Genomic DNA, 11,432 nt, shown 5'->3' on the forward strand with positions numbered 1-11,432 from the left:
CACTAGGCCTGTAGTGAGCAGCCTTCCAACTTTGCAGTTTACCAAGAAATGCTTCCAACTTTGCAGTTTACCAAGTAATTGTTGAAAAGGCTACCACCGCCCAAGCTTCAGCAAATGGGCACACTTATGTTCTGCTGATCTGCATCCAAACCAAATGTCTGATGGCACCAAGCTAAATAAGAAACCAGCTGAGTTGAGCTAAGACTGCCAGAAGACCAGTGGCAGAGAGTCCTGCATAAATTGAAGCTTATGGACAACCTTTAGATATAACCCCAAGCATTTCTTTAAAAATAAATCATAGAATCATAGAATCATAGAGTTGGAAGAGACCACAAGGGCCATCGAGTCCAACCCCCTGCCAAGCAGGAAAATTATTATTAATAAATTATTAATAATACATTATTACGCTTATTCTTCCAAGGAGCTTAAGACTGCAGGAAGGACCACAGTTCAGAAGGTTGCAGGTTCAATCCCCAGCATCTCCAGGCAGAGCTGGGAGAAGCTCCTGTCTGAAACTCTGGGGAGCCACTGCCAATCAGTGTAGACAATATGGAGCTAGATGGACCAATGGTCTCATTCAGTGTAAGGCAACTTCCTATCTTCCTAAGGCAGCGTGCATGGTTCTCCTTATAGCTCCACCTTGACTGACTGACTGACTGGCTGACTGGTTACTTAGGTACTGAACAATAGTCCTGCTCAGAATAGACCCAGAAAAGTTGGAAACAACTAACTTGGGTTGATTAATTTTACTGGGTGTACTACTCTCTGTAGGACTTAGCTGACCACAACCCTGAGTTTATTGAACTGATAAATTGGTTCCCACAATATAATACAATGTCCTAAAACAATTTGCAATAGTATTAGACTTGGATATTACTTCATACTAAAAAGTCTCAAACAGATTTACAATATATGTTATGCAATAAAACTGAAGTTAAAAAAACACCTGTTGAGGTAGGTTAGGCTTTGAGTGTTTTGCAGACCAATGCTCACACAACAAACTTCATGGCCATATGGGAAAATCTGAACCCAAATCCCTATCTCAACATTCTAACCCCCTGTATCACTGCAATACCCAGTACAAAAGGCTATCCAGATCAAGGGTTACAAGATTAAGTTCTTACCCTCATTCTGCCCATTAGACATCGCTGCTCTAAACACAGGTCACTCCACTGCATGGCCCCACGTACACTAACTGGACTCATTTTGCACCTGGTTCTGATTGGTGGCCCCCGGTGCCCTAGTAAAAGACTACAACATAGATCCTGCAAGCCTGATTTACATCATCAAATGCAGCTGAGCAGCCTAGAGGACTGAGCAATAAGCTCTCTCACACCCGACTTTAGGTGAATATCATTAGCCAATTAAATCAATCAAAGCAGCTCCACTCCTGAACCCTACTCTGAACCATGATTGGTTTGGTTGCAGAAGATGCACCTCATGAAGACTCCCTGGAGCTGCATTACATTTAAATCAATGCATACCAAAAATGACCATTTTAAACAGGTGTCTGAAACAAGAAAGCATTTCCTTCTGACTCCCAATGATTAAGATAGTAACTCTGGTCATATAAAACCAACCTTCACCACCCTTGCGGCCCTCTGAATGCTTTGGACTACAACTCTCATCAGCTCTAGCCAGCATGGCCAATGGACTCGGAGGACATCAGGGTGGAGAAGACAGCTGTAACCATTCCATTGCATTTCCCTGTAATAAGACAGTGCCACCCTATTAGGGGAGAGTTCTTGAGATCATTTCCTAAGGCATCTGAAAAAAAGGGCTGAGGCCTTATGACTAACATGGCTCTTCCACCCCAAAACCAACAGGCTCCCTATTCATGAAAATGTGAATTGAAGTGGCAGGGTGGGTGAAAGCACTTTGAGCCTTTTGGCTATTTCCATGGAGAAGGAAGAATCAGAAGAATGAGGGAGTGGGGAGGAACTTTAGAAGGAAACCCCCTCTGGCGTACACAGGGCCTTTTTAGATTTAGGAGTCTCCAAAATAGTTAGCAGTTCCCTTGGCTTTTTTTTTTTAACCTGGGAAGTATTTCCACAAAACATACGGTAAGTCCCACTGAGCGTTCAAAGAGGCTGACTCTCTGGTGTTTTTAGGATTGAAGCTTTCGTTTCTCATATTCGTACACATCCCAGCTGTTCTTCATTTTAAGGAGGGAAACTTTGTGGAACATTACAGATTAACGGAACTGCATAGTAAAGAAGAGCAGACAGAAAGGAACTGCATAGCCCATCAGATCAGTGCTTCATTTCAAGAAAGATAGATGCCAGATTCTGTTTGGTCTGGAAATAAGGCCTCATCTGCCCTATGCATTTAGAGCAGCATCATAGCACTATAAACAGTCGTGGCTTCCCCCATAGAATCCAGGGAACTGTAGTTTGTTAAGGATACTGAGAATTGTTAGGAGACTCCTGTCCCCCCCCCCCCCGAGCTACAATCCCCTCAGAGTTCCCTGGGAAGAGTGACTGGTTGTTAAACTACACTGGAAATGAGAAACCAGGGTTCAGATCCCTGGTTGTCTAGAAAGCTGCCAAGTGGCCTGGCCTCCCCTACAGTGTGTCACTATGCCTACCTCAGTGTTGCAAGAGAACACCACTCTGGGCATCCTGGATAGGGCAGAGGGGAAGAACAGGATACAGATATAATAGGCACATTTTATTTACTTCAATATTTATAAGACCAGGTCCACCCAAAGCATGATTTTATATGGCCGGGTGGAGTCCAACAACATCTGGAGGGCCAAACCTGCTTTGACACAGGTGTGTGGAAGTGGGAGGTCACTTGTCACAGCGTTAAGCTCAGCATTAAGATGCATGAGCTAAAACTCCTCCTCTCTTGGAAGGTACAAATATTTAATTGGCTTTTTCATCCTGTCACTTTCCTGCCAAACCTAGCCTTCTGCCAAGCATATGTCTACCAGCAGATATCTATTAACCACAGCAGATAAGAGCATTACAAGAAGCCCTGCCGCATCAGGTCTAAAGTCCATCTAGTGCAGCATCCTGGAGCTACAGGGAACCAGCCTGTTCCAGCATATGCACAACCACCCTTCAGATATTCAAGGACAGCTATCATGCCTTCCTCTAGACCAGTGTTTTTGGACTACAACTCCCATCATCCCTAGTTAGCAAGACCAGTGGTCAGGGATGATGGGAACTGCAGTTCAAAAACAGCTGAGGACCCAAGTTTGGGAAACCCTGCTCTAGACCTTCTCTGAGCTAGGCTGAACATACCCAGCTTTTCCAATCCTTCCTCATAGGACCTGCTTTCCAGGCCCCTCTCTGAACATGCCCCTTTGTCATTTGTCTTCTGTTGTTTCTACAATGCCCTGAGATTGTAGGATGAAGAGTGGTCTAAAAGTCTAATGCTAAAAATAATAGCCTTCTTAACTTGATCATAAACAACCTAGCATGAAGAGTGAGCAGCGAGGGAGGTCAAGTTTGCTGATGATGCCCAATTGTCCAGGGTGGTCAAAAGAAAAAGGGTCTGTATGGCACAGATTGAAGACAGGAGTGCCTGGCGTGCTCTGGTCCATGGGATCACGAAGAGTCGGACGCAACTAAACAACCACAATGCCACAGATTAGACCTGGGAGTTAGCTACAAGGCAAAGGCATCTCACTGCCGTTCGGCACACACTCACGAGACACACATTTTCTCCTCCGCAGGGATCAGGAATGTATGGCCCCTCCAGATGTTTTTGGACTGCCAATGCCTATCAGGAATCCAGAAACACCTGAAGAGCCCCACACTGCAGTTTCCTTCCCGGCAGTCGCTGAAGAGCTGAGAACACAAGGCGGAGCCGCCCCCACCACTCTCCACATGCTCAGAGACACCCCTCCTCCGTTACTCTGCACACGCCCTGAGAAACGCCTCTCTCCTCAGCCTTAGTGGAACTCTTCGCATGCTCAGGGACCTTTTCTCCGCGAGCTCCACCTGCTCCCTCCCACCAGAAGTAACGGGACACAAAAGCGATATCGAGAGAGAGAGAGAGAGAGAGAGAGAGAGAGGCGACTGGAGGGAAGGGGAGGGAGAGGCCGCCGCCGCCGCCGCCACGCACACACCCACAACACGCCAGCCAACTTTGCAGCCGTCGGCCCAACTTTCCCTCCACTCACCGTCGGAGCTGACCGTGTCGTAGGCATCGCGCTGGTGGGAAGCGCGGCGCGCCCCGTCTCCGGGCTCGCTGTAATCCACCCAGCTGAGTCCTTCCAAGTTGTCGTAGTCCGTCCGGTGCTTGTCCTCCACCGGCACGACGGTGAAGTGCGGCATCGTCTCGGCCACGCCGCGGCCCACCTCTCCCTCCGCCTCTGCCTCCGGTGGGGCTTCTCAGGAGCAGGCGGCGCGCGGCGGAGAGAGCGAGAGGCGCGCAGCAGCAGCAGCACCCGCCGCGGGGCCAGGCTGGCATTCCAGCAGCCTTGGGTCACTTCCTCTCAGGAAACCCGGCTCGTCGACTCCACCCATTCCCCCTTCCAGGCTGCAAAAAAAGAAGCTGGGATCACGGGGGGGGGGGGGGTGGGCATTCACCACGCCCCCGGGGGTGGGGTCTACTTCCCCCAGCAAAACGCTGTTGGGGGATGAGTGAGGGGCAGAGAGGAGGAGTACGGTTGCGGGAAACGGAAGAGAAGGGGTCCTGGCCCCCATCTGCCAGCCCGCGACCACTCAACGAGAAGCAAAGATCCCACAAGCAAAGAGCATATATAGAAGTGCTTGGCGTGGGGGTGAGGGGGGTGAACCTGTGGCCGTCTAGATGCTGTCGGATTTCTCCTCCGACCAGCTGCGACCATTGGCCACGCTGGCTGTGGCTAATGGGAAATGGAAGTCCTAGACCAGCTGGAGAGGGCCACAGATTTCCCGCCCCCGATCCGGATTGCAACTAGCCTTTAGGCTTTGGGGCAGAGGTCAAGGCCCCCACACAGCAAGATGTGCAGGAGGCTGAGCCCCCCCAAATACAGCAGGGCTGGCTTGCCACATTTTGAAATAATGCACTTTACCAGCTGAAGAGGGGCCCAGAGAGATAATGGAGTGCAGAGTCTTAACTAGTACACACACACACACACACACACACACACACACACACACACATGTTTTGGACTACAACTCCCATCAGCCCCAGCCAGTGCTTGCTGGGGCTGATGGGAGCCGTAGTCAAAAACATCTGGGAGGCACCAGATTGGGAGAGCCTGGTCTAAAAAGAATTCAATGGAGGCTGGTCCATTAGGGGAAAGGAGGTGCTGTCCCACCAACCTTAGTCTTGATTCCCCCAAGCCTTCCGGACTTACGACCTGTCCAGAGGATAACCCTCACCATCAGCTGCCTCTTCTTTTAGCCTCTGTGTTGCCCTATTAGAACTCAGCAGAGCGGAGAGTGGGTCAAATCTTGCCTTAGTTGGTGCTGCCTGTCATGGGCTCTGGCTTTGCCTGGCATTAGCTTTGACTCCATCTACCACTGACCTTGCTTTGTGCCCCACCAGACCCAATGGGCGACAGCCACCACGGAAGAAGTCTTAAGTGAAAAAATGCCTGCCTAACACTACCTGTTTTGGGTTGCCTAGAATACATTGTCTGAGCAATGCTTGCAGTAATTCTGTAAAGTAAGTAGATTTATTATGTGTAAAGATTGTGCACATCACTTAGTAATTATGCAGGTTTCCAAGGCGTAGCAGACACCGCTCTAGGGCAGGAGTTTTCTTAGACATGTTGCATGCTCCTAGTTGTGAGAGTAGCAACCACTAAGGGACGAGTGCAAGCTTTCTTTTGCTTGTGTTGCATCTACTCACTGCATCTGTTTGCCATCCTTGCATTTAATTACTTCTATATTCTTTCGCAAGTGACTTGTTTCTCCCTGATCACTCTCAAATCTAATTGGCTGAGGCCCTGAGTGGGTCAGGTCTCCAGGTTAAGACACAGTTCAAGGACACATACTAGCCGGGCAACAGCACTTCAGGCAGGTGCAAGGCAGGGGACTGTCCCTTGGATCCCACATTCAGCTCCCAGCCTTCCAAGTACAGTGGTACCTCGGGTTACAGACACTTCAGGTTACAGACTCCACTAACCCAGAAATAGTACCTCGGGTTAAGAACTTTGCTTCAGGATGAGAACAGAAATTGTGCCCCGGCGGCGTGGCGGCAGCAGGAGGCCCCCATTAGCTAAAGTGGTGTCTCAGGTTAAGAACAGTTTCAGGTTAAGAACGGACCTCCAGAACGTATTAAGTTCTTAACCCGAGGTACCACTGTACTGCGAGCTGATAAGGGACATTTACGTTATTCTTTATGGAGCCCTTTCAAAGGAAATAGTGGTGAGAGGCTATCCCCTCCCACACAATAATTTCAACGATACTTAAAAAACATCTTTCAGAAGTAACAGCCATAAAAAAGCGCCTCCAGGCAAACACTTAATCACATTTGACATTCAGTCTAATTTTGCCCTTCATTGTCCTGGAACAAATAATGTGTTTCCTATTCATTAGGGCTTCCTCTTCCCAGAAGTGTGACAGCGGCTTTTATTTTTGGGTCTTCGTTAACATTGAATTTGACTCATTGCGCCCCGTAATAAATTTTGAGTGAGAGAAGTCAAGATGATTCTTTTTTAGGTGGTAGAGACTTTGTGCTGTATTGTGAAGTCACTGAAGCAGCCAGGTTGAACTTCTGCGGTGACCCTTGGCACGTGAATAGAAATCCTAGAGAAACAGTCCTGGTTTTGTCTGTGAAAATTTGTTGTGCAAATTCTCCAGGAAAATTGGAATGGTGAGGGAGACTTTTAAGGCCCAGCCATACGGCTTCCCCAAGGGCTAGATTTGGCACACCTTGTGGCCCTTCATATGTTATTGGACTCCAACTCCCATCAGCCCCACCCACATGGCTGGCACTACTATGAGCCTTTCTGAGGGAGCCACCTCAAGCGGCAATCTGGGAAGGGTGGCAGATTTGGACCTGGTGCTGTGCCTGCCTCCTGCCCGCTTGCTTGTGGTGGCAACACCTCCTCACTGGGGCAGTTTCTTCATACTCACACATCTCTTTATCTTCCATTCAGGCAAGGATTCATATCACACCCACTTCCTCAACCCATGCCCCCCGAAACACAGCTCCTCTTTCTATTCTGCCAAGCTCCCTATCTCCCCCTCTCGCCTTTGCTCCATGGCAGGGGTGTCCAAACTTTTTTCAAAGAGGGCCAGATTTGATGAAGTGAACATGTGTGAGGGCCAACCAAAGTTGTTGAGCTTTTTATTGGATTGAAGTTGAGCTTTTTAAAAGATTTTACCCTGGGAAATAAGCTTCCACATGGGCAACTGGCAAGCGAATTAGGCCCCCAAAACAGACTTTGGACATGCCTGCTCCATGGCTTACTAAGTCTCTTGTGAAGCTGGAATGCCTTGCCATTGACTTGCCATTTTATTCTCTTTACAAGTGAAACCGGTTAAAAGTTATCACACTTGGATTATAGCTTAGGGCTTGCAGAGACCAGATAAAATGGACAGAGGACTGATAACTAGCCCACTTGTTTAAAGGGAGGCTCTTGGTAAATTTTAGAAATTAAGCTTCAAATATGAAAATGAGATACTGTATATCAGACGAAGTAAATTTATATAATCCCCAATCACACAGGTCTAAGATTATTCACTGTTAAATTTATTTCTAAGGAATCCTGGGAACTGTAGTTTACCCCTCATAGAGCTACAATTCCCAGCATCCTTAAAAAGCTGCAGTTCCCAGGATTCCTTGGGGTGTGGGGTGCTTTAAATGTATGGTGTATTTATGCAGCCTAAGATCCATTCTTATGCACGCTCAGTTTAGGGCAAGTGTCACTGGACTCTGGGAGACTTACTTCTGTGTAAACATACACCGAATGGTGCTATAAGTCACCAGTGAACTTGTCCACGAATGTAACAATTTTTGGGATTAGGTACACTTTACAAAGGAGGGGAACATTCTTTTCTTGTTTGCTTCTCTGAAATGTGGTTGTAGACAAAGGGACTCTGTGGGAAAACAGTGCTTCTGGAAAATTAAATATTTGCTGTTTTGTGGTGTTCATTTAAAATGTCTGGTGTATTGTGGATATAGAAAAGTTTTTTCTCCCTCCCTCATAGCACTAGAACTTGCAGACACCCAACGAAGCTGCCTATTGGAAGATTCAGGACAGAAGAAAGAATATACTTCTTCACACACAGTGTATAAACTTGGAACTTGCTCCCACAGGAGATTGTGAGGGTCACCAAATTGGCTGACTTTTAAAAGAGGCTTAGACCAGGCCTGTCCAACTCCCAAGAGACTGCGATCTACTCCCAGTGTAAAAAAACTGGCAGTGATCTACCCATTGTCATTGAGGATTCACCAGAATTGTTGAGCTTTTTGGAAAGACCAGCGCTAAAGTCAATCACCGTGCTCCAGATTGCAATGAGGAAACACCAAACTCCGCCCACTAGACGCAACGGAGGAACAGAGCGGGGCGGGGGGCAGAAACATTCATTGCGACGTTTCTCTAAGACAGCGATTGATAAGGATCCTGCGATCAACCACGTGCACCAGGGTGTCTACCTGTCGATTGCGGTCCACCGGTTGGACATGTCTGGCTTACACAAATTCATGGAGGAAAGGGCTAGCCATGATGGCTATGCTTTGCCTCTGTGGTTAGTATTCTGAATACCAGCTACTGGAAACCGCAGGAGGGGAGAAAGGGCTCTTGTGCTCAGGTCGTGCTTGAGGTCTTTCCATAGACATTGGGTCAGCCACTAGATGGGCACTGGCCTGATCCAGCAGGTTCTTCTTATGTTCTTCTTATTGTGTTTGACCAGGTGGCTATAATCAGAAGTTTGTTGTGTCTGTGTCTGATATTTTCATGTTAGAGAAAGGGGCTTCTTCCAAACTATTGCTATTTTGCAGGTGGGATTCAATTGCATACAGACAAATTCAGGTTGTGTAGTTGAAGTAGATTTGGTGATCTTTTCCAACAAACTCACTTTTAAAAAGTGGTGGTTCTTTTTTTCTGATAAGGAAGGTGACCAAGAAAATCGCTTGCAAAGTATAAAAATAGCTTGACACAATATTGCTTAACCTCCCTTGCAAATAAATCAGAATAAATGCTTAGATAACAAGTGATATGAAAGGAAAACAAGTGATATGAAAGGAATGCAGAATTCCCCCCCCCTTCCCCAGAGGTGTCTCCTCCACTCCCTCCATGCTCTCTAGAGAGTATATCATCCTGCTTTTTCATTTTTTTTTAGGAAAAAGAATGGCACTGCTATCGCTTCCATTACAAGCAAACAAGACTTTTGCTTTATTTTCCTTGAGCCCAGGGTGTGTAGGATTAAACTGTAAAGGCTAAAATGCAATTGGTGCTGCATGCTTTGAAGTGGTAGGCAGTCAGGATAAACCTAGTCTGATTCACTGATAAAAAGCAATCTTGGTTAAGGCTGAGCAGTGCGCTGATGCATTCTCTTAAGACTTAGTACCAAGAGGAAACTTTCAGAAGTTTGTTTAGATTGTTTATTTGATTGCTTCTTTCAAAGGGCGAGCAGAGATGGACAAGAAGCAGTGTTTGTTTTTCCATGTCAAATTAGTTAAATCACTAGAAGGTAAATCAATCTCCTTTGGGGAGGGACAATAGCTCAGTGGTAGAGCTATTGTTTTAGGAATCATAGGAAGCTGCCTGATACTGAGTCAGACCATTTAACACCTCTCCAGGGTTTCAGGCAGAGGACTCTCCTAGCTCTGCCTGGAGGTGCCCGGGATTGAACTTGGAACTGTCTGCATGCAAAGCTACCATTGAGCCACAGCCTTTCCCCATACGGCTCCAAGTTCATTCTCTGGCCCTTTCAGTTAAAAGGATTAGGTAGCTTCCCTGCTGGAGGCTGTGGACAGACATTGCCAGGCAGTATTGCTTTAATGATTTGACAGTGGGCTGGTTCATGCATAACACTAAACCATGGTTTATTTAAGCCACATGTTATTTAGCAAACCACGAGTCAAACACGAGTTGTCCCACAAATGTCCAAACAAACCATGGCTTCTTTCTCTAAAGCTTGTCTTGTCTTCCAGCTGCTTTTGCCTTACGATTTTGTAGTTTGGTGAGCATCTACAGTGAGGTTCCTAAAGAAACTGTGGTTAGAAAAAGGTGCTGGGTTCATGCACAATGCAAAGCTACGGTTAAAACAAATTAGGAAGGGGAGATAAATTTGATTCATTTCACATTTAAAGGTGAATCTACTCAATTTGCACTTTCTAAAACAATACACAGCCATCCTTCAAACTTCACACCTCTCCAAATTTTGCAATCCAGTTATCCAAGCAAGTATTTTGTACCATAATGCATATGGTATATTAAAGTGTGTGTAAAATGTGTGTCATGTTGTTGTTGCTTTATTACCTGCTTTTCACTGTAATGTCCCAGGGTGGATTGCAACATCAAAACAACATTAAAAACCATTTAAAACAGCCCATTAGTGAAAATGACATACATAACTGGATTATATTAGGAAAAAGTGACTTGCAAAAATGTGTATATGTCCTGAGCACACCCAGCCTCCAATGAGGACATGCAATTGCAAGTTTAGTTCTTCATTGTCAAAGCATGCAATTACATCAGTGCCTGTGGTGCAAGAATTACATGCACCACTCCTGCTAAGTATCTAGCTAGGCACCTCCTTGAGACTTGTGCTCTGAGCCAGAGCAACAGTGTGATCACGCCTCCACCAGCACATTTAAACCCCTTCTTCAGACATAGTGTGTGCAAGCAGCTGGCAGTTTCTTCTGCGCAGCAGCTCCAGGTGGTCCTGTTGCTTTCAGCCACTCTTTGTCTTGGAGACAGTGGCAGAGGGGACAAAGGAGATTCCAATGGCCCGACTCTCTGGGAGCATCTCTACCACCTTTGCAGCTTCCTGCAACTCTTCCCCTGCTTCCTCTTCTACCTGAGGGCCTCAGGGGCAAGAGATTGGGGCTGGGAAGCTGGAGCTCACTCAGGCCATGGTGGAAGCAAGTATTCCTTTCATGTCCTTACTCAACTTCTGTACTCTTTTGTACACATTATTTGTTTTTTATATTAAAAAAGGTATCTGGTTCGGCATTTCCCTTCTACAGAAGGCTAGTGTCCCTCTGGAGCTGTCTGACTGGTGCTGAAGGCAGGGGGCACTGAATTCGCCCAGCATTGAATCAGCTGTTTGTAAGGCAGGTTTTAGCCAGGGATGGAGAACCTTTGGCCTTTGGCCAGTGTGGTGTAGTGGTTAAGAGCGGTAGTCACATAATCTGGGGAACCGGGTTCGTGTCTCTGTAATCTGGGGAACCGGGTTGGTGTCTCCGCTCCTCCACATGCAGCTGCTGGGTGACCTTCGGCTAGTCACACTTCTTTGAAGTCTCTCAGCCCCACTCACCTCACGGAGTGTTTGTTGTGGGGGAGGAAGGGAAAGGAGATTGTTAGCCGCTTTGAG

At 46.9% G+C, this 11,432-nt stretch overlaps 1 protein-coding gene and 1 long non-coding RNA gene across 2 annotated transcripts in view; one reads left to right on the top strand and one right to left on the bottom strand.

The window, feature by feature from the left end:
* The window catches only part of SLC12A4 (solute carrier family 12 member 4), a 65,235-nt gene extending 60,787 nt beyond the window's left edge, over positions 1–4,448 (bottom strand). The window contains exon 1 of the mRNA XM_028739597.2: positions 4,133–4,448. Within this exon, the coding sequence (XP_028595430.1) occupies positions 4,133–4,286 (154 nt within the window). The 5' untranslated portion in view covers positions 4,287–4,448. The remainder of the gene's footprint in view (positions 1–4,132) is intronic.
* Positions 4,449–5,122: 674 nt separating this feature from the next.
* On the top strand, positions 5,123–10,350 carry LOC114601933 (uncharacterized). The gene is made up of 2 exons (XR_003707839.2): positions 5,123–5,607; positions 8,100–10,350. It is a non-coding gene; the product is annotated as an uncharacterized LOC114601933 (long non-coding RNA).
* Positions 10,351–11,432: the final 1,082 nt, after the last annotated feature.

The sequence above is a fragment of the Podarcis muralis genome, chromosome 7, assembly GCF_964188315.1.
Source record: "Podarcis muralis chromosome 7, rPodMur119.hap1.1, whole genome shotgun sequence".
NCBI classification, from domain to species: Eukaryota; Metazoa; Chordata; class Lepidosauria; order Squamata; family Lacertidae; genus Podarcis; species Podarcis muralis.